Genomic DNA, 20726 nt, shown 5'->3' with positions numbered 1-20726 from the left:
TATCCATTTCTGACACTTTGAAAAATAATATACTCAAATATATTTTCATATGCTGATATCAAATTGATTTTTAAAAACGCGGTATCGATCTATTTTACTTTCCAAATCTCGTGAAATTTCATCGTTCTGTTACAAACTCTCGTGATATTTTGCAAATTCTTGTGAGATTTTGTTAGTAAAATAGATCGATACCGCGTCAATATATCAACATATAAAAATATGGCAACATTTCGTGAATTTTCGGGGGATTTCTTAGCATAACAATGACATATAGCAATATTTCATTAGTAAAAGAGATTGATATGGTGTTTTTAAATGGCAATATATCAGCATATGAAGATATTGTGATATTTTAATGTATCAATATTTTTTTCTTCGTCTTTAGAAGTTTTTAAGTCTGTGAAAAAGAAGTTTTTGAGGAAGAAGAAGTAGTAGTATTTTTATTTTATTTTAGACTGTAGAAACTCAGAAGCTGATCAAATATCGGGTTAAATATCGGTGTGGTGGCCGATGTCCCATATTCAGTTTTAAGGCCGATACAGACAGGGAGCCGATTATATCGTGCATCCCTAGTTACTACATGTTTTGGCGGCAGACATAGAAATAAGAAATACGCTGATCTGGGAAGTGGCAGCCTAGTGGTTAGGGCATAGAGCTAGGAATCCTTGGTTCTGAGTTTGAGCCCCACTCCCACAGACTGCCACTCTGGGTCTCTGAGCAAGACCCTTAACCTCACACTGCTCTCCAGGCGCCCCACGATGGCAGCCCACTGCTCCCCAAGTTAATTTCTTTGCTCTGTACTGTGACAGTCTAATGACAATAAAAGCTGGGGAAAAAAACTTTAGTTTAGTATTTCCTCAGTTTCAGTGAGTCGTGGGAGCCGACATCAACTAGTGTCTACAGATGGTAATAGTAGTAGTAGTGGTCATTGCTCTGGGCACCAATCAGCAACTTTCTTTATGGGAACGGGAGTCCCAAATGGCCATGATGCAATGATGTTGGTTGGATGCCGGAACAGGACGACTCCTTTGACAGGAACAAACGAGATAAAAGATTGACGGGGACCTAGCCAACAGGTTTCTGAGTTCTTTGTCATCTCCTGATTGCAGAATTAATTTCACGTGACAGACAAACAGAAAACCAAGAGACGGTGTTGTGACAGATGAGCATACCCAGTCAGACCAGCATATCCATAATCAATAGCCCTTTATCCCTTGCGCGAAAAATAGACTTTAAACTACCTGAACGGGCGAGTGTCCCTTTAGACATTAAAAAAGATAACTATTTAATTATCTACTTTTTTTAAGCATATGGCGATCTGACCTTTAAATTTTTTTTTTGTTTGTACATCACTAAAGGGTTACATGTTGAGTTAGTTTAAAGTCTATTGTTCGTCCAAAATTAGTGGGATGAACGCAAATCTGGCGTCTTGCTCATGGGTATTGACTATAGGTATGCCGGTCTGACAGGGTATGCTCATCTGACAGAACAGTGGCCGTACCTCAGTCTGCAGTCAAAGGTCAGCTTTTTTTTTGCTGGAGGAATAAATTTACAGAGGGAGACGGTTAATCTCATTCACAAAAATGTTGCTAAAGTTGAAACCAATGAACCTCCAGCTTTTTAACAAGCCGCTCAGCTTTGCAGCGCATCCTGTAAATAAACATCAGACATGTTGTTTATAAAATGGTCTGGATTACCTGAGTGATGCAGTGATGAGTTTATAGACTCAGGAGGTTAAAACTAGTCTATCCAGAATGTGTTTGACTCTGTTTTATAGTTTGAAGCTTGTAGACCTTCCTGCTGCAAATCTTCATTCTCCTCCTCTGATTCTGACCTTAAATGCAGCTGGAAGCTCTGGACCTTCACAGCTATGCTTGATCTTCTGTTGTTTCCGCTGCATGTTTCATCCTGAATCAATGGATTTAATTCAGGATGAAAATATTTAAATATAATTTAATTAAAAATGGAAATATTAAATGATTTTAACTGACATGATAGTCCATTTTTTAAATTAAATTTCTGTCAAATGGAATGAATTTGAATTAAATGTTAAATCCATTTAGATTTTATATACTGTAATTTTTGGACTATAAGCCGCACCTGAATATAAGCCGCAGGTTTTTTATGATTAATTACCATATGGTTCGTGCACAGAGAGGATTGTCTGGAAAGAGGCAACTGTTTGGGGAAGCTCCTATTTATTAAAATTTCAACGCAATTGAATTGAGACAATTCTTCCTGCTGGCGTCTCCAACGTCTCACCATTGATGCCAAGGTTACGTGCAGCGGTTCTATTTCCTTTGTTTACTGCCAAATTGACTGCCTTTAACTTAAAAGCTGCATCATATGCATTTCAACATTTGTTTTCCATAATGAGGGTGTCACACAAACTGTCTTACGCTCGCTTCCGGAGGACGTCCGCATTCCTGCGCTCGCGGCTACTTGTGTGTTGAAGCAAATGTGACGTCAACATGGACGATGGTAAAATCCATAGATTTAGGTTCCGTATTACCCTAGTGGCCATTGGCTGTAAAAGTCCATAGATAAGCTGCATTGTTATATAAGCCGCAATGTCGAAAAATGGGGAAAAATTTGCTGCTTATAGTCCCAAAATTTACAGTAAATGTTATTTTAATTTTGAAGTAGATAATTTTGATTTGCATGAAATTATTTTATTTCAAGGTAAACCATTTAATATTAATTTATATTGAATAGAAACAAAATCTGATTAAAATATGGTCTGATTTAGGATAGGATCACTGATTTCAAATTAAATGATTTGATTTAGAATCAACAATTTGATTTAGCTTTGCAGGGAAACGCTGAGTCATCCTAACGTGGCCCGATGGGCTCTGCTGAGACGAAGCTCCTTTATTCTGGTTTTATTTCTCTCAGCTGTGGAAGAACCTGCATGAGGAAAAGTGCTGCTGGTGTTCAGCTGCTTCTGTTCTCCTGCAGGTTATCGGTCGGATGTGTAAGATCATCGACAAGACCTGCCTTTCTCCAACTCCCACCCTGGAGCAGCACCTTATGTGGGATGACATTGCCATCCTGGCCCGCTACATGCTCATGCTGTCCTTCAACAACTCTCTGGATGTGGCGGCACACCTGCCCTACCTGTTCCATGTGGTGACCCTTCTGGTAGCGACCGGGCCGCTGTCCCTTCGCGCCTCCACCCACGGTTTGGTGATCAACATCATCCACTCACTGTGCACCTGCTCACAGCTAAGCTTCAGCGGTAAGCAAAGCCGGCATCTTTACTGCTGATCACTGAGAAGCTTGAATACAGCAGATAACCTGATTAAAGCAGCCGGGTGTTTGTGATGAAACAGGTTTTATTGTGTTGGTTTATCTCAGAGGAAACGAAGCAGGTCCTGAGGCTGAGTCTGACGGAGTTTTCGTTGCCAAAGTTCTACCTGCTGTTTGGCATCAGCAAGGTGAAGTCCGCTGCCGTCATTGCCTTCCGCTCCAGCTACAGAGACCGCTCCTTCTCTCCAGGCTCCTATGAGAGGGAAACCTTTGCCCTGTCCTCGCTGGAGACGGTCACCGAGGCCTTACTGGAAATAATGGAGGTCAGACAAATATAGAAACATCTTCTCTTCCTGTCTTTGCTGGAAATTGTCCCAGAAATGTTGTTTAAGCAGATGTTTAGCAGTGTGTTTATTGCTAGAGGCTGATTCTTTTACCATTATCACTGGTTGTTGGGTGAATTAGACGTCTGTTTGCCACAGCTGCTTGTTTCATCCTCTGTTTACTTCAGGCTTGTATGAGAGACATCCCAACCTGCAAGTGGTTGGACCAGTGGACAGAGCTGGCTCAGAAGTATGTGGCTATTCAATCATTAAAGCATTTAATTCACCATGCAGGGTTAGCAGCATCTGCGTTTCTTTGTAGGTTTGCCTTCCAGTACAACCCGTCTCTGCAGCCCAGAGCTCTGGTCGTCTTCGGCTGCATCAGCAAGAGGGTGACCCACGGTCAGATCAAGCAGATCATCCGAATCCTCAGCAAAGCCAGCCCTCTGCTCAGCATAGACCGGGTAAGGAATCTCTTTCTGAACCACCGTTTGGACGCGCTCCACTGGAATCTCATCCATTTGTTTCTGTTTAGCTTATCAGCTTCTTTTTAATCATTTTGCCAATTTGTTTACCTAAAAAGAACACATGGCTCTACTTTCTTACATGTGCTTTTTTTTGCACTCAAGTCAGATAAATAGTCCTGAGCCTTGAGTTTGACACGTGTTTGAAACCAAACCTCTAGATAAGGTTCTGTCTAGTGAAACAAAAAAACTACTCTGACTCTGCTGCAGGTATATTTACCCACATATGGTTCTTAGTAATTAGCTAGCCTGGCCAGCCACACTAATTTGCACCGTGTACCACAGCACATTAGCCCGATTACATAGGCAGAGCTACATACGCTGGAAAGGCTTCAGAGCCAATTGGATAATTATGGGAACACTCCGTACACTTTTGTTTTAAGAGCAGGCTGCACAGAACTTTCCATCAGCCTTGAACTTTTTTGTCACTGGGCTCCACATGGCGAATCCAATATTTCAAATTTGTTGGGCTTTTCCGCATTAAAAGGAGTTTGAACATCTAAGATTTTATCCCATCTCTCCTCTGAGTTCAACCCCCACCGTTTATGATGTGTTTATGATCATCTAATTTTCCTGTGGGATCAATAAAGGATATTTGAATGTCTCTTTCATCGCTCTCGTGTTGCTCCTCCTCTGATGGCCGTTTTTTCCCCATGTTCAAGGGTCTGGAGAGCTGCTTGAAGGGACCTGATAACTACAACAGTCAGGTACTGATTGAGGCCACAGTCATCGCTTTGACCAAGCTGCAGCCTCTTCTTAGCAAGGTAGGAAACGTCTCTCCACTGAGTCACATCTTTTCTGTTTTTGAAGATGAAAACCAAAACGTCATCAGGACAATGTCGGATTCTAACCGTATTAAAAGCTGAAGCTAAATTACTTTCTTCTTTTCCAACCTGACTAAGAATATTCCAGGAACATCCCATAACCCTAATCCTCTAGTTGAACCCTCTCCTGATTTCGTGTTGGGAGGTTCAGGAGTTCTGACCCGTCCAGATGTCTCTGAAGCAGACCGCATGCTGTAACGGTTGCTGCTCAACCATCTGCCTCTTGTCTGATGTTTGCAGGACTCTCCGATGCACAAAGCTCTGTTCTGGGTGGCAGTAGCTGTGCTGCAGCTTGACGAAGTCAACTTGTACTCTGCTGGAACCGCGCTCTTGGAGCAGAACCTCCACACTCTGGACACAATGCGCATCTTCAATGACAAGGTAAAGCCTAGGAGGCCTGGGCGCTGCTCCGTGTCTCGTTGCTCTGCTAAACTTTGTCTCCCTGGAGCGTTAGCCCTAACTTTGGTTGCAGGACGTTTTCGAGCATAGATGCATGAAAATAACTGCGTAACAGACTGCCTCTAAAATAGTTTGTTGTATAATTATTTTTTGCCTTTCCTCTCCTGTCAGAGGTAGGTTGGTTTGTTTTTTTTGGTTTGCTTTTTTTTTTTAAGGTCACTGATGCAGTATTTCTATATTTAGGGAGATTTGAAACTTTATTAAAGAAACAACCAGAAAAAGTTCATAGTTGATCTGGTAAAATCGAGCAGATGCTTCCTGCTCTTCCTCCTCTGGAGGATGACTGCTGAATAGAAAAATAGGTTTTAACGTAACCTGAGACATTCACTGTTTACGTTTGCATAAGAAAATTACCCTAAAGCTGACTTTGAACACCAGTTTATTTTTCCCCAAATATGTTTTGTTGTTCTTTTTTGCTTCCTTAGAGTCCAGAGGAAGTTTTCATGGAAATAAGGCGTCCTTTAGAGTGGCACTGTAAGCAGATGGATCATTTTGTGGGCCTCAACTTTAGTGCCAACTTCAACTTTGCTTTAGTGGGCCACTTACTCAAAGGTAAAGCTGTTTGCTTCTTCACCATATTTTATTTTAAAGTCCCTGGTGTGATTTCCTGCTAGATTAACCCTGACTCAGAACACAGGAAGTGCTTTCACACAGAAAGCTAAGAATAATGTCTGGTTTTTGAGGCTTTTTTTCGAGGAAGCCAGCATGTTTACATATCTCCTGTTGGTTGGTGTCCCTGCAGGCTACAGACACCCATCACCCACCACTGTGGCGAGGACGGTGCGGATCCTTCACACCCTGTTGGCTCTGACTAGCAAACATCTGAAATGTGACAAGTTTGAGGTCAACACTCAGAGTGTGGCTTATTTAGCAGGTACAAAACAACATGCAAAACATCCGACATCCTGTTTTAAAAACCGAGCTGAAAGGCCAGACCGCTGTGGTTTCAGACCATAGGGCAACCAGGTCTGCCAGGGGTCTGCACCCCTATCTATCTACGCTGTTTTCAGTTAGACTGACAGGGGGTCCGCGACCCCTAGGGGGTCCACGGAGGTACTGTATGGGGGTCTTGGTTGATTACTTTTTTTTAAATTCCCTTCTGCAATTTTTTGCACTAATTAAAATGTCTTGAAATACACATTAACATGAATTCAACACAATGTAGTAAACATATTAATGGAGGCAGAAGATGTCCTTCAGTCATCAATGCACACATTTAGCGACACACAGGGGCTCTTTCAAACCTGGGCACCATTTCATTCACAACACCTGTCCCATCAACCAGGAATCAGAATCAGAAATACTTTAATAATCCCAGGGAGAAATTACTTTCATTACATGACTCCATATGTAATAGAGTGACTATAGGACCAGTTTGATATAACACAATTTCATACAATATATATAATTAGGGGGTCCCTGCTCCATCTCGCAATCAGTTTGGGGGTCCTTGGCTTTGAAAACGTTGAAGACCCCTGAACTAGACAGTAAGATGATGATATACCATCCTTTGCTGAACACCAGCAGTGCAACCAGGCCTGTTTTAGGGACATAGAGAGCGACAACAAAACCAAATCCCGAGGTTTCACACTGAAAAAACGATCTAGAAATAAGTAAAAATGTATTTAATTAGGTGTATTTACCCTTAATTTGAGTAGGTAAATAAGATAGTTTGCCAATGGAATAAATATTTTTACTCTTAAAATAAGATATTTCGATAATATGCACTTGAAATAAGACAATGCAATTGTGTTTTCTTATTTTAAATGTAAAATGTCTTGCTCCATTGGTAAAATGGCATTTTAAACCTTGCCCAGGGACTACAGTTGAAAATTAGCTACTTAGCTAACACTGGCTCATTTACAGAAATGTTTATTAATGTGCACTGTCCCTGTTCAAATAAACACATAAATAAAAATAAATAAATAAAAAAAATATCTCTTTTATCTCCTCAATCCAAGAACAAATGAACGTATTTTAAGAAAAAATTACTTATCTAGATTTTGATTTTTTTCCAGTGCAAGTTATAAAGTACAAATACTTTGTTTCCTTAAGCCTCTGTCACACCTTAACGATTTAGCCCACGTATGCCTGATGTCCCATAATTTCCTAAAACACTTGAGTAATAAAAATTAATTTTGACAATTCTGAAGAACACCTTCATTCCAGGAAACCGTGTGGAGCTTCTGAAGTAAACCGTTTTTCTGGTCGGCTAGGGGCTGAAATATATCCCACCTCAGCTGGTTTGGCTATCAGGACGATTAGCCATGTTCAGTCTGGATTTTCCCCACAATATTCCCAGTTCAGACCTCAGGATGATGGACAGAACCAGTAGGGGTCATGGTTCCTCCAGGTCACAGAACCCTAGAAAGATGGAAGCTCCACAGTGTAGCTGCACATTGCATGCAGGCAGTGTCTGAAGTACTCAAATATAATACTTGATTAAATGTATTCATACTTTGATCTTACTAGTAAAGTAAAAGTTACCTGGTCAAACATCTACTGGTTAAAGTATTAAAGTACTCACTTTTAAAAACGCTGAAGTATTGAAAAGTACATTCATTAAAAAGTATTTAAGTTTTCAAAAATACAAATAAAATTTTCTAACATCAGAACATTTCTGTATAATTTTCAGAGTAATTTTTACGGACCTTGTAACTTTAAGAAACCACTTGATATATTGCTGCTATAGATTCGACACCACTTGGAAAGAACTTCAGCATAAAAATGCCACAAAATGTAAGAACAGCTGGTTTGATTTTTTCCAATTTAAAAACAAAGAAAAGAAAAAAGAAGTCTTGATTCTCCTCACGCTTTGAATGTGGAATAGAGCAGAGGTCTTCAACAGAGGGTCTGCGACCCCTAGGGGGTCCGCGCAGGTACTGCATTGGGGTCACGAAAGTTTTGGTTGATTACACTTTTTTTTATATTCCCCCCCTGCAAATTTTTCCAGTAATTAAATGTCTTAAAGATCACATGAACATAAATTCAGCACACTGTAGTAAACAGATATATGAAGGCAGAAGATTTCTTTCAGTCATTAATGCATACATTGGTGGTCACCGTTTCATTCACAACACCTGTCCCACCAACGAGGAATCAGAATCAGAAATACTTTAATAATCCCAGGGAGAAATTACTTTATTTACATTTCTCCATCTGTAATAGAGTGACTATAGGACCAGTTTGATATAAAACAATTTCATACAATATAAGCAGTGTTGGGGAGTAATGGATTACATGTAATGACATTACGTAATTTAATTACAAAAAAAGAGTAACTGTAATTTGTTACAGTTACAATGAGAAAATATGTAATTCAGTTACAGTTACTTACGAAAATATTAAGAATTACAAATTTAGTTACATTTAAAAAAAATATAAAGAAAAACCTTTGCGAAATATGTAATGATATTTTTATTGCTTCGCACCCTGTATCGCAGTTTTCCGCTACGGTTCCTTGTCTCTATCATATTTACCACTCTGATGATCCATCCTGTGCTGGTGGAGCCTCCTTGAGGAACAGCAAGCGAGCGGACGGTTCTATTCCAGCTCAAGCAGCGCATCAAAAATGACAGCCTTCCAGCACTGGAAATTTAAGGAGGTTTCTGAACCTGCTTGTGTGGCCCGATGAGAGGAGTCTGAGAAAATCTTCCATGCCTGGTGCTGGCATCTCTTCTTGTGGACATCCTGTGATCGCCTGTCAGCAATTCCCTCTCAGCTTAGTGCTTTTTTAAGGTTCACATTCAGTTCTCAAAAATTAAATGTTGAACAGGGGTCAATACTCATTAAAACCTTAAAGTAATCAAAAAGTAATCAAAAGTAATTAGTTACATTACTTTTTAAAAGTAATCCAAAAAGTTACACTACAATTACATTTTAAACAAGGTAACTTGTAACTGTAACGGATTACATTTTTAAAGTAACTTACCCAACACTGAATATAAGTAATTAGGGGGTCCCCGCTCCATCTCGCCATCAGTTTGGGTCCTTGGCCTGGAAAACATTGAAGATGCTGGAATAGAGGATTAAGGTTGAATCTATTAGAAAATATAACTCTGCATTGAGAATAGGGCTGGGTATTTTCACCCAAGTCCTGAATCAATTCGATTTGATTCATGCAGTTCTAAATCGATTAATTGCGATTCGATCTGTTTTTACAGTAATGAAACTCATTCAGCTTTGTTTCAAAAATACTCGTGTTTTATTTTTTTCCAGTCATATTAAACACAAAGTGCAAACTTGTAAATCAGACAGTTTAAACATGAGATGTGAACAAAATTGTCTCAAAAGCGCAAACTTGTTTGTGAAAAGTGAACAAGTGAAGCCTCACACGAGGAAGTAGCTCTGACACAGCAAGAACACAGCAGACATGCAGGGGCTGCATTATCTTCCTGCACAAACCGTATTTGCAGTGTTGTCTGTAACAACTACAGGGTGTTTGCTGGTTAGCCCGCGTTTGTTAATGTGTTCAGTCAACCTATTGGCTATATTTGCAGCTGTCTGGCTTGAAGTCATCTCGGTGGTCTGTAGGACGAGATACAAGGTGCCATTCATTATCAATGGAGAGGGAAGTCGCCTTAATGCCACATATCCAGCACATTATCTTTAAATCCAAAATGGTTCCAGACATCAGACTTCAGTTGGGACAGCTTGCTGAGCGGTGTGTTACTTGGGTCGGCATTTGCACACGCCTGCTCATTTGAATGTGAACGTCACGCGCATCACTATAAAACTAATCGATCTCATTCATTACGCCTCGATTTTGCTCAAATGTAAAGGACTCAATACAAAATCGATTAAATCGGATTTTTTTTACCCAGCCTTAATTGAGAACTCATCCTATTGAACAACTTGGTCACATGGAAACAACTAACTCCTTAATAAAATGTATAAACTACCAATAATATCTGCTCTGAGTTTCTCACATCTTTGAAATGTCTAAAAATCTCTAAAACAGTGGTGTCCAACTGCCATGATGAAATTGCATTTCAGCAAAGACAAACAACATTGGATTAAAAAGCTTAGCTGGGCCAAAAGGAACTAAAATAACCCCCACCCCCCCAGTAGTGTTCTTTGACAAACATGGAAGCCTCCAGTAAAGCACGTTCAGATTAAAATTACTCTTAATTAAAAACACTTCACTTTTAGTACTTTCAGAAGTTTGAATTCTAAATATAACCGGACTTTTCCTTGAAGTACAGTAATTAAGTAAATGTACTTTGTTACTTTCCACCACTGCATGCAGTGTTTACGTTTCTAAAAGCCCCGTTAGTGTTTAGACCAACAGACTGAATAAAAACATGAGAAACCTTCATGTTCCGTTTATTTTGCTCCTATCTGACCCAGAGGTTGACCTCTGCTGCTACCTTCACCTTTTCTGCAGCTTTGCTGACGGTTTCTGAGGAAGTCAGAAGTCGCTGCAGCCTCAAACACAGGAAGTCTCTGCTGATTTCCGAGCTTTCTATGGACCCCGTTCCCATGGAGACCTATGCCAGTCACATCACCAATGCCGCCTGCAGGTACACCCAGAAATGGGGGCCGGCTTGACATCCATCCAAGATCGATTTAGGCTGAACAGCTGACATGTCTGCTTTGAATGCTTGATTTTTCAGAACTGTGCAAGATCTTCAGCCTTGGACGTCTCCTCAGGTCCCAGACCACCACCTTACCACCCATTACCCTACGATGGGCCAGATCAGCCCACGCACACGCAAATCCATGAGCCTGGACATGGGCCAGCCTTCGCAGGCCAACACCAAGAAGCTTCTGGGTATGGGAGGGGTCCGGTCATCAGCAGTCCTGCACCTTTCATCTAAAGGTTTTCTGATTCATACATTGTCTGTGTGTTGGTCAGGCACCAGGAAGAGCTTTGATCATCTCATATCAGACTCCAAAGCACCAAAAAGACCAGAGATGGAGTCTGGGATGACAACCCCTCCCAAGATGAGGCGTGTAGCAGAGAATGACCGTGAGATCGGTAACAGAACAGATCTTAGCAGATGTTCTCTGAACAGGAAACACACATCAGCAGCGGCTTAAAAAAACAACAACACACTCCTAGGAAAGGAACTGAAGCTTCTAGAAGCCTCTAACAGAACCTTAGCACACTAAAACATCTAGAAATAAGTTAACATTTCTTAAATTAATTATTTACCTTTATTTTGAGAAGGTAAATAAGATGTTTTGCCAATGAAATTAGTAAACTTACTCTTAAAATAAGTTAATTAGATAATATGTACTTGAAATAAGACAATACAATTGTTTTTTTTTCTGACTTTTAAATGTAAATTGTCTTGTTCAATAGGGGGTTTTCAGTGACGTCACTGGCCAGCTCCCAGTCAGCCATCTTGGGTGGCATATTATCGTATATCATATATATCATGTCGCGAATGGATAAGTACGCCAGCATGCTAGAGCCACCAGATCATGGAACATATCTGAGGAAATGTTCCGTGATCGACCATATGGACCCCTATGCCCTCCACGGTGCCTTGTTTAGCACTAATCCAGATGATTGGCCAAATGTAGAGCATGGTGACATAGTTCATTACCCGGTGTTCAGTGAAAACCCTCTGCACACTCTTGAGGAAATGAGAGCGTACAAGGGTCTAGAGGCTCACAACCAGTTCACATCTGGTTGGGTACGAGATGTCGAAGTGATGTACATGAAGGAAATCGGCATCATACGTGGACGGGTGAGTTTTAATAAGATGGTAAAAATGTAAACAATCCGACGCAGGGCTCGCTATGCTAGGTGGCTAACGGCCGGCGTGCGCGAACAGTTCCAAAGCTACAAGTCCTTGGAGTCTCATGTGCAGTTTACGAATGGATGGGTTCAGGAGCTGCAGCTCATAAAGCCAGCAAACAGTGCTAACCGTTAGTGCTAACAACCACTCAGGCATGTAATGTACTTTTAACTAGCTGCTATGTATTTCAAAGGTTTGGTTAGTAACGTTAACTGCCAACCCTCCAGGTTTCTCACATATTTGAGCCTTTTCCCGCTGGTTGAAATCAAGTTAAGGTGAAATTAATCAAATTAAAACACGGCTGAGAGAGGGAGTCCAGTACGCGGTAGTCATAGGCAGTAGTCTGAGTAGCGGCGGCGGAGGCAGTCAACATTGCGGCCACGGAAAGTAATACGTCATGACGCCCAAGCCCTATTATTAATATATTCTTACATGTTTTAAATGCTTGACAGTTAATTACCTGTGACAAAGTGAGCACTGCAGACTCTGGCGTATTCCAGCTTAACACCGTCCAAATCGGACCTGGATATCCGTGTCAGCCATAGGTGAGGGCGTTGTTCAGATAGCTGTTTTGTTTTGTTTTGTTCACATTGATTCATGATTACGGCTGGTATGCGATAGAAAGAGCGTTGATCTCCACCTCCACGGGCCGTGCAACCAACAATTACACACGTTTTCACCATTTTTCACCGTCAATACTGCCTAAGGCTGCCACCCAATATGGCGGACGCGCTGAGTAGTCACGTGAGCGTGACGTCACCTGAAAACCCCCTATTGGGATAGTGTCCCAATTACCTCCTCAATTCAAGAAAAAATGCACTTATTTAAAAAAAATAAATAAATAAAAGACCTATTTATATAAATTTTTTTAGCAGTACAGTAATTTGCCCATTTCACTAAGATTCCTTTAGAACAGAACCTTCATGCTGCTTCCGATGTGGATTTCCCTGTTTTCTTTCTTTTCTTCCCCAAATTTTTTCTTTAATGCCCTGATCTCATTCCCTCCTGTTAAAGAAACCCAAAGAATTGGAAACTCTCACCTTCGGAAGGTCTCCGTATCAGAGTCCAATGTCCTGCTGGATGAGGAGGTGCTGACGGACCCAAAGATCCAGGCTCTGCTGCTCACTGTGCTGGTGAGTGCTCAGGCCCAGTCCTCGTCTCTCCTCCAACCTGTGGCTGTTCTCATCAACCTCCTTTCCTCCTCTGCAGGCCACCCAGGTCAAATACACCACAGACGACTTCGACCAACGCATCCTGTACGAGTACCTGGCTGAAGCTAGTGTTGTATTTCCAAAAGTTTTTCCGGTCGTGTAAGTTCTACATTGATTGATTGACTTTATTGATTTCACAGTAGACAAATGTAGTCGTTACATCAGCTCAAATAGTCAAATGGAAAAGAATAATGTGAAATCAAAGGAAGAAGAAGGTGCATGGGATATATATAGTTTATTGGGGGAAAAAATTATTAAGAAAGTCAGATAAACACAAATCAAATGAACATTTTGCCAAATAAAACAATCCAACGTCCATCAGAGCCAGCAGTACTTCACATGGCTATGCAGAGAGAGGGCTGCTGCCGACAGGCTAACGTTAGCCCTAGTGAGGCCAATCTTTTTTGAAGTATAACTCTTCGTCAGTGGATGTGCCATAAGCCCCATGTTTGGCTGCAGCTCAGGTTTTCAGTGTGTTTCTATGTTTTCTCCTCAGCTATAACCTGTTGGACTCCAAAATCAACACGGTGCTGTCCATGTGCCAAGACATCAACCTCCTGAACCCTGTCCATGGGATTGTGCAGAGCGTGGTGTACCACGAGGAGTCCCCTCCTCAGTACCAGCCCTCATATTTACAAAGTATGACATCTTTTCTGCTTTGCACTTTGAGATGATGCCAGCTGTAGTAAAGTGGAGCTTTCACCTCCTCCTAATGGATTCCTATCTCTTAATGATCTTCTTTTCTCAGGCTTTGGCTTTAATGGACTCTGGAGATTTGCTGGACCTTTTTCTAAGGTATGGAAATAACCTCAGCTAGTGCTTACTGCTGTGACAATGAATGAAGGACACATACTCGTCAAAGTATGTAGATTCTCCACATTAAAGATATTAGTGACAAAAATTCTATTCAGTTTATTTCTAAAGTGCCAATTCACAACACATGTCATTTTAAGACGCTTTACAGAGCCAGTTCAACCAGATCATACAGTCAGAGTGATTAAAAGGTTTCTATCTAAGGAAAACCAGTTGATTGCATTGCCTCAACAGCAATCCCTCACACATAGCATCTTTGTAGTGACCTTGGAGAGGAAAAACTCCCTTTTAACAGGAAGAAACCTCCAGCAGAACCAGGCTCAGTGTGAGCGGCCATCTGCTGAGGCCGACTGGGGTTCAAGGAGACAGAAGCAGAGATGAAAGACGATCCAGCTCCCATGTCAGAGGACACATTCAGTCACAGTCAGAGAAACAGGACTACACTGAAAAACAGGCCGATCTCAAACATCTAGAAACGAAGGTGTTGATGGCAGCAGCACAGCTGATGTTTCTCTCCAGGATGGAGTCACAGCCAAACAGGAACAGACCAGATGAAGCTACTATGAGAAAAAGCAGAGAGAGAAGAACGTTAGAGATTGAACTAACAGATTCTGCAGAATAGGAGAATAGAGATAGAATGAAGCAGAATGATGAAATGGTGGTCCCTATGTCCTCCAGCAGTCTAAGCCTATAGCAGCAGAACTATAGAGATAGCTCAGGATAACCTGAGCCACTCTAACTATAAGCTTTATCAAAAAGGAAAGTTTTAAGCCTAGCCTTAAAAGTAGACAGGGTGCTTGCCTCACGGACTAAAACTGGTAGTTGGTTCCACAGGAGAGGAGCCTGATAACTAAAAGATCTGCCTCCCATTCTACTTTTAGAAATTCTAGGAACCACTAGTAAACCTGCAGATTGAGAATGAAGTGCTCTGTTAGGAACATAAGGAACAATCAGATCTCTGATATCAGATGGAGCTTGGCCATAAGCTAGTGGCTTTTTTCTGCTACTGGAAACTTTGGAGACAACATCTAAAAGCAGCGAACTCTGCTCTCCAGAGCAAGTAGATTGGTAACCCCGCCTCCTGCTCTCCTCTATCTTGTCTGCTGTCATGATTCATGCAGCTATTATTTCATCCAAATGAAAAATGGAGAACAGATAAGCAGATCATGGCTTGTCTACAGTGAAAAGAAGGACTGGATTATTTGCTTTGGCCTTTTTGGAAACACAGGAAGGAGCAATCAGCTAAGTGAGCTTAGTGCTTGGAAAAAATCTTTCATTCCTTTAGAGACAGCATGAAAAGTCAGCTGAGTACAAAACATAGAGAGGAAAACAAGAAGAAAAGGGACAAGAAGAGAGGGACACAACCTAGAACAGATAATGGATGTCTATTTTATTAACATTTCTCTATCTGTAGAATGGTTCTGTTTTATGTTGTCCTTTCAGTTTTAGGGCCCCCTGCCTGTCTTTGCCTAGAGCCCCAAATTTCCAAAACCCACCCCTGCCTATAAGATATTACTGATTTGCGGTTTGCTAAAACTATGTCAGGAAAAGGAAAGCATCCCTGCACAATTCAAACTGCACCTCAGTTTAAATCAACTAGAGGTGGAAGTAGTGAGGCTGAGGAATGATTTCTCCAGGCTGAGTTCTTTAAAGGAGGAACCAAAGTAGAGGTTTTTCTACTCACTGCCGATGTTCTGCTTAATCTAACCCCATGTGTTTGATTTTAAGAGTTGGTTCTTTCTTGAATTCCATCAGAAAACAGTTTGGATCAACAGTGGGAACAGATCTGGCCAATGATTTCTGATTTCATTACGCTGCAGGATTGATGTTGATGTTTTTGGTTCCTGCAGCAAACCCAGATCCCAGATTACGCCGAACTGATCGTGAAGTTCCTGGAAGCGTTGATTGACAGCTACCTGCCCACAGCGGATGAGGAGAGGGGAGAGGAGCAGCTGCGGACGCCCACCTCCCCATATCCTCCCAGCAGCCAGAGCCAGCTGAGCATCACTGCCAACCTGAACCTGTCCAACTCCATGACCTCACTGGCCACATCGCAGCATTCTCCAGGTCAGACCGCTCGGTCCCAGAACCTGAACTTCTTAGGATCTATTAGGCAGTTTTATGTTGCAGTGTTCAGGTCAACAAACATTTATTTCATTAACTTCTGGCCTGTTTTTAATTGTTCAGCAAAGGTGTGGCGGTAGAAGCTTTCTGTACATTTCCTCCACAATGTTTTGTCTTCAGATGTTTTGCTCCTGAAACAAGTTTGTTTTCCACAAGTAGAATAACTGTTTTCTTTGTCTAAAATCTCTAAGAAATTAGTTTTTTAAGATGTTTTTCCTCTGCTGCCCTCAGATCTTAATAAGAAGAAGCACTGATATTTTTTTCACCTTTTTAAAGGCATACTATGCAACATTTTTCAGTTAATTAATGTGTTCCATAACGTTTTGAATGATTAAATGAGTCATTTCAGGTCAAACAAAGGTTTTCTCGGCTGCCCTGGTGGTCTGTAGGGGAAATACCGCGCTTGCAACTGCAGGAGCCCTCGGCCCGCACCCATAGGCTCAGAAGTCTCGTGCATCGCGAGAGTCAGTCTTGCTTTACGGCGAGAACTTGGCTAACTACAATCTTTGTTATTTAGACACATGCATAACAAATAATGTATGGAAACAAAACAACAAAATAGTCACTTACCGCAGTAGACATGGTGATTCGTTGCGTTCGCCTGTCTGCTAAGCTCAAAACAACCGCGCCTGGCTTGACGGAGAAACCAGGAGAACAGCTGAGCATATTTACGACAGTGCGCTTTTACTTTCGCCCTCTGGGGGGAGCCTCGCTGGAAAATCAACACCGGTTGCATAGTGTACCTTTAAATGGCAGTCTGTCTTAGAAGGCAGTGCTTCCCTTCAAGACTGACAATGATTGTTTTCTAGTTTCGACTACTTCAGATCGCAGAGGAAATGTAAAATAAAAGCAGATATGGGGAATAATATGTTTAGACTCTGGAAGAGATTTGATTCTTCAGAAACAGGTGAAATACAGTTTGTCTGGGTGCCGTTGCCAAATGATGACTTCATAAGAAAGGCTCCGAGCAGATATGGTAGCTACACCGGTTAATTCATTTCACTTTATTTCTATGGCGCCAATTCACAACACAAGTCATCTCAAGGCACTTTACAGTTAGACTAGATCAGGGGTCGGCAGCCCAAACTGCTCAAAGAGCCATACTGGACCAAAAAATAAAAAATCTGTCTGGAGCCGCAAAAATGTAAAAGCCTCGTATAGCAACACGCGTTCTAACTGTATTATCACACTATAGAAAAGGACTATATGGGCTTAAATATATAATAAGCATTCACCAATAAATGTTTATCCTGAAGCAAATGTCACATGGAAGCCTGAGGTTACGGAGGAACAGTGAACGCTCCCATCGCGCACCGCTTCATCGAGCGCCGCTTCACCACCTTCACTGCGCGGTTTAAGTTTTCTAGCAATGTTGAAATTATAGAAAAACAATAAAGGAATCGTTCTATGGTGGACGTGTTTCTGTTGGAAGGAGTTTATTGAGTCATGAGGAACCAAGCAGGAAGTGACATCAGAGCAGAGCTCTCTAACCCCGAAATCCCACATCCTCCGTCACCATCGTTCCTTGGTCTGATTAATGTTTTTAGGATTTGGGGAAAAAATGGAAGAAAGTTCAGAAACCTGCATCAAAGCGCTGCCTGTTTGATCTGTGGACGGTTTTCCATCCTTGCAACAAAACTAGCAGCAGTAGTGGAGTTTGAAAATGCAATCCACTTCTTAAATCTATCTTTGCGCTCCTCCGATTTATCCTGCAATCACACTTTTTCTCTCCCTCCCAGCTTGGTGATCGGCTGCAGATTAACCTTCCCTGGAAATGCCTTTCCACATTTTTCTTTTTTTTTTTTTGACACCCTCTCATTACAAGGCGAAAATGCAGGCAATCGTTCAGCACTGATAATGAAACCAAATGAGTCGGCCTATTTGAATCCTCTTTTCTCATCAGCAATCTTCCTTTTTTTCCCCTTTGGGATTCATATTCCGAGACACACCTGCAGCTTTGTTAGCCTGGCACCGCGCCACGCTGGTTCCAAGTTATGATCACTGATCTCTATGGCTTTGACGCAAATTTATTTATAATACAAATGTTTAAAGCATTGGAAAACATAAATTTTTGTTTGCAACCTGCACACCATATTAAAACAAAAAAAAGTAGATTTTCATAAATTTTTGAAAAAGCTCCAGGGAGCCACAAGGGGGAGCTAAAGAGCCGCAGGTTGCCGACCCCTGGACTAGATCATCCAGGCAAACTGATTCAGTTTGATCCAGTTGCTTGCATCTATCTAAGGCTTCATTAGACTCTGTCCTCTGTGTCCCTCCAGGTGTGGATAAGGAGAACGTCCAGCTGTCCCCCAGCTCGGCCCTGTCCAGCGGGGGACGGACTCGCCACGGGTCAGCGAGTCAGGTGCAGAAGCAGCGCAGCGCCGGCAGCTTTAAGAGACCCAGCATCAAGAAGATCGTCTGACCGCCCTCCGATTGGCGCTGCCCTCTCTGTTTCCTCTCTAGTTTCTCCGTCTTCTCCATCCTCCTCGCATCTGCAACACAAGTGGTTCGGGATCTGAATGAGGGAATATTTCCGAGGGCGAGCAGAGCCGCCAGAGTCGCGGCTCTTTTTATTTGATTTTTAAACGGCAAAGGTTCTGGAAACGCTCGTGATCTGCACCGGGCTCTGTGTGAGAGACTTCCCTCGCTGCAGGAAGTGACGCTGCGGACACTTCGGCCTGGAAGCTAAAGCGTGTGTTCGGTCGGATGCTCAGCAGGCGCCGTGTGACGGGACCAACATACCGACCTGCTGGGACACATCGCTGGCTCTCTGTCCTGTACATAGTTGGTCCAGACTGATGATCTACATCCGGTCCTTTGTGCTAAACTTGCTGTTTTCTCCATGGTGTGCCTTTGTATGGTTTTATATATGTACAATTTGTAAAGTTAGAGTCCAACCTTGCTGGAGACAATAAACAGGTACTAATTATGAAGACGGGCTCCTCACATCGACGTACGTCGAACTAAAACTGTCCAGATCTGCCTGCAGTGGCGGTCCGATAACCTTTGACCCCACGCCTGACACTAGTTACTCTGTAGAAGTAGATGATGCTACACAAATCTTCCTGTACTCGAAACACTTTCCAAAAAAACTAGCTTTTTTTTTAACACTTTAACCATGAATATGACTAAACACTATAAGAAATGCAACCCTGTAAATAACTGCAAATCTTTTGCTTTCATTGTTTATCTGTTTTCTCACCAGTTCAGTTTTTTTTAGCAGCGAAACGTTTTATTTGTGATTTATGTGAAGGGCAATAACCTGTAGCTCTCCAGACGCTTTGCCCCTTCGTACAGCAACGGCGTGCGTCTGCCTCTCCTACCGCCGCTCATTATGTGTTCTCCACCCAGATGCTGTCCTCAAAGGATTTCTGTGCCTGCAGAGCTCAGACCGCCGGGCGACCAAAACCATGCATAGAAGTGAGAACGAGTTTGATGTCTGCAGGACTGAATCCAGCAGAACCTGACTAACTTGGAGAAAGATCAAGTGTTTATCTGGCTGGACAGGAGAAGGTGGCAGGCTGCTGACAGATAAGCGTCTGTTTAGGCTGTTTTGATTTCAGGCTCAATCCAAGATGAGACAAACTAGTGAAGCTGGCAGTAAAGGTCTAAAACCCAGCGACCCGAGACCGGTAGGTCTGCCTCAGAACTAACAGACGACTGGCACTCAGGGTGTCAGACTCCGTGGGCAACAGATGAAGCCCCTCCCCCCTCTTAATGAACACTCTGAGATTGAATCATCGAGTCATCGGCCGCTCTGTCACCTACATGTCGGGTTGCAGGCATTTGCTGCCCTCAGCTCAGGGCGCCAGAGAAACTTCTGCAGATTCCTGTTTATCAGAGAAATAAAGACCTTATTATCCTGGAACGAATCACAGCCGCCCCTTTTCCCTCCAGCATACTTGAAGCTTTTTCTTCCTGAAACATGAGCAAGACATGGAGCCGATGAAGCAGGCGGACGACTTGCACTAAGTTCAGAAGGGTCATGGCTTTTTAAAGATGAAAAACCTCCAAATTTGGCATGTTCTTTTGATGTTATGCAAAATCTAATGTCTTGAGTATGGTCTGAGTAGTCCGAGTTCTGTTTTTAATGCAGTATGTGTGACAATTGTAAAGATTTTGTGTGCAATTTGAGATGATATATTTACTACACTGTACATACCTGTGATACTGTATCATTTTGTTTTTGTAAAGCAGGTAGTTTCTGTATCATAATACATATATTACAGTGTTAGTAATAAAAGGTTCTGCTAGTGCCTGACTTGGTCTTCTTTAAAAGTGGTGAAATACTTTTTTTTATGGATGTTTCCACCCGAGTCACTACATAAACTATAATGCAATGCAGCAAATACTCGCAGCTTTGATGTGGGTCTGATCATAGACATTTTATACGTAGGCGACTCATTGGACGCTGGCCGACGTGCCTTAGGTACGGTGGCCGGGAGGTGCA

At 42.1% G+C, this 20726-nt stretch overlaps 1 protein-coding gene across 2 annotated transcripts in view; it reads left to right on the top strand.

The window, feature by feature from the left end:
* nf1a (neurofibromin 1a) overlaps positions 1–18698 on the top strand; it is a 149220-nt gene extending 130522 nt beyond the window's left edge. For both annotated transcript variants that reach the window (XM_038303004.1, XM_038303003.1), the window contains exons 41-57: positions 2959–3238; positions 3358–3572; positions 3761–3822; positions 3895–4036; positions 4759–4860; positions 5161–5301; positions 5805–5931; positions 6122–6253; positions 10766–10901; positions 10995–11152; positions 11237–11359; positions 13143–13261; positions 13338–13438; positions 13836–13978; positions 14088–14134; positions 16003–16219; positions 18556–18698. In XM_038303004.1, coding sequence (XP_038158932.1) covers positions 2959–3238; positions 3358–3572; positions 3761–3822; positions 3895–4036; positions 4759–4860; positions 5161–5301; positions 5805–5931; positions 6122–6253; positions 10766–10901; positions 10995–11152; positions 11237–11359; positions 13143–13261; positions 13338–13438; positions 13836–13978; positions 14088–14134; positions 16003–16219; positions 18556–18698 — 2388 coding nt within the window. The remainder of the gene's footprint in view (positions 1–2958; positions 3239–3357; positions 3573–3760; positions 3823–3894; positions 4037–4758; positions 4861–5160; positions 5302–5804; positions 5932–6121; positions 6254–10765; positions 10902–10994; positions 11153–11236; positions 11360–13142; positions 13262–13337; positions 13439–13835; positions 13979–14087; positions 14135–16002; positions 16220–18555) is intronic.
* Positions 18699–20726: the final 2028 nt, after the last annotated feature.

This window comes from Cyprinodon tularosa, unplaced genomic scaffold (genome assembly GCF_016077235.1).
Source record: "Cyprinodon tularosa strain WSP-4 unplaced genomic scaffold, ASM1607723v1 ctg500, whole genome shotgun sequence".
Classification (NCBI taxonomy): Eukaryota; Metazoa; Chordata; class Actinopteri; order Cyprinodontiformes; family Cyprinodontidae; genus Cyprinodon; species Cyprinodon tularosa.
The sequence above is the reverse complement of the archived record's forward strand: the minus strand, read 5'-3'. Positions and strand labels throughout refer to the sequence as shown.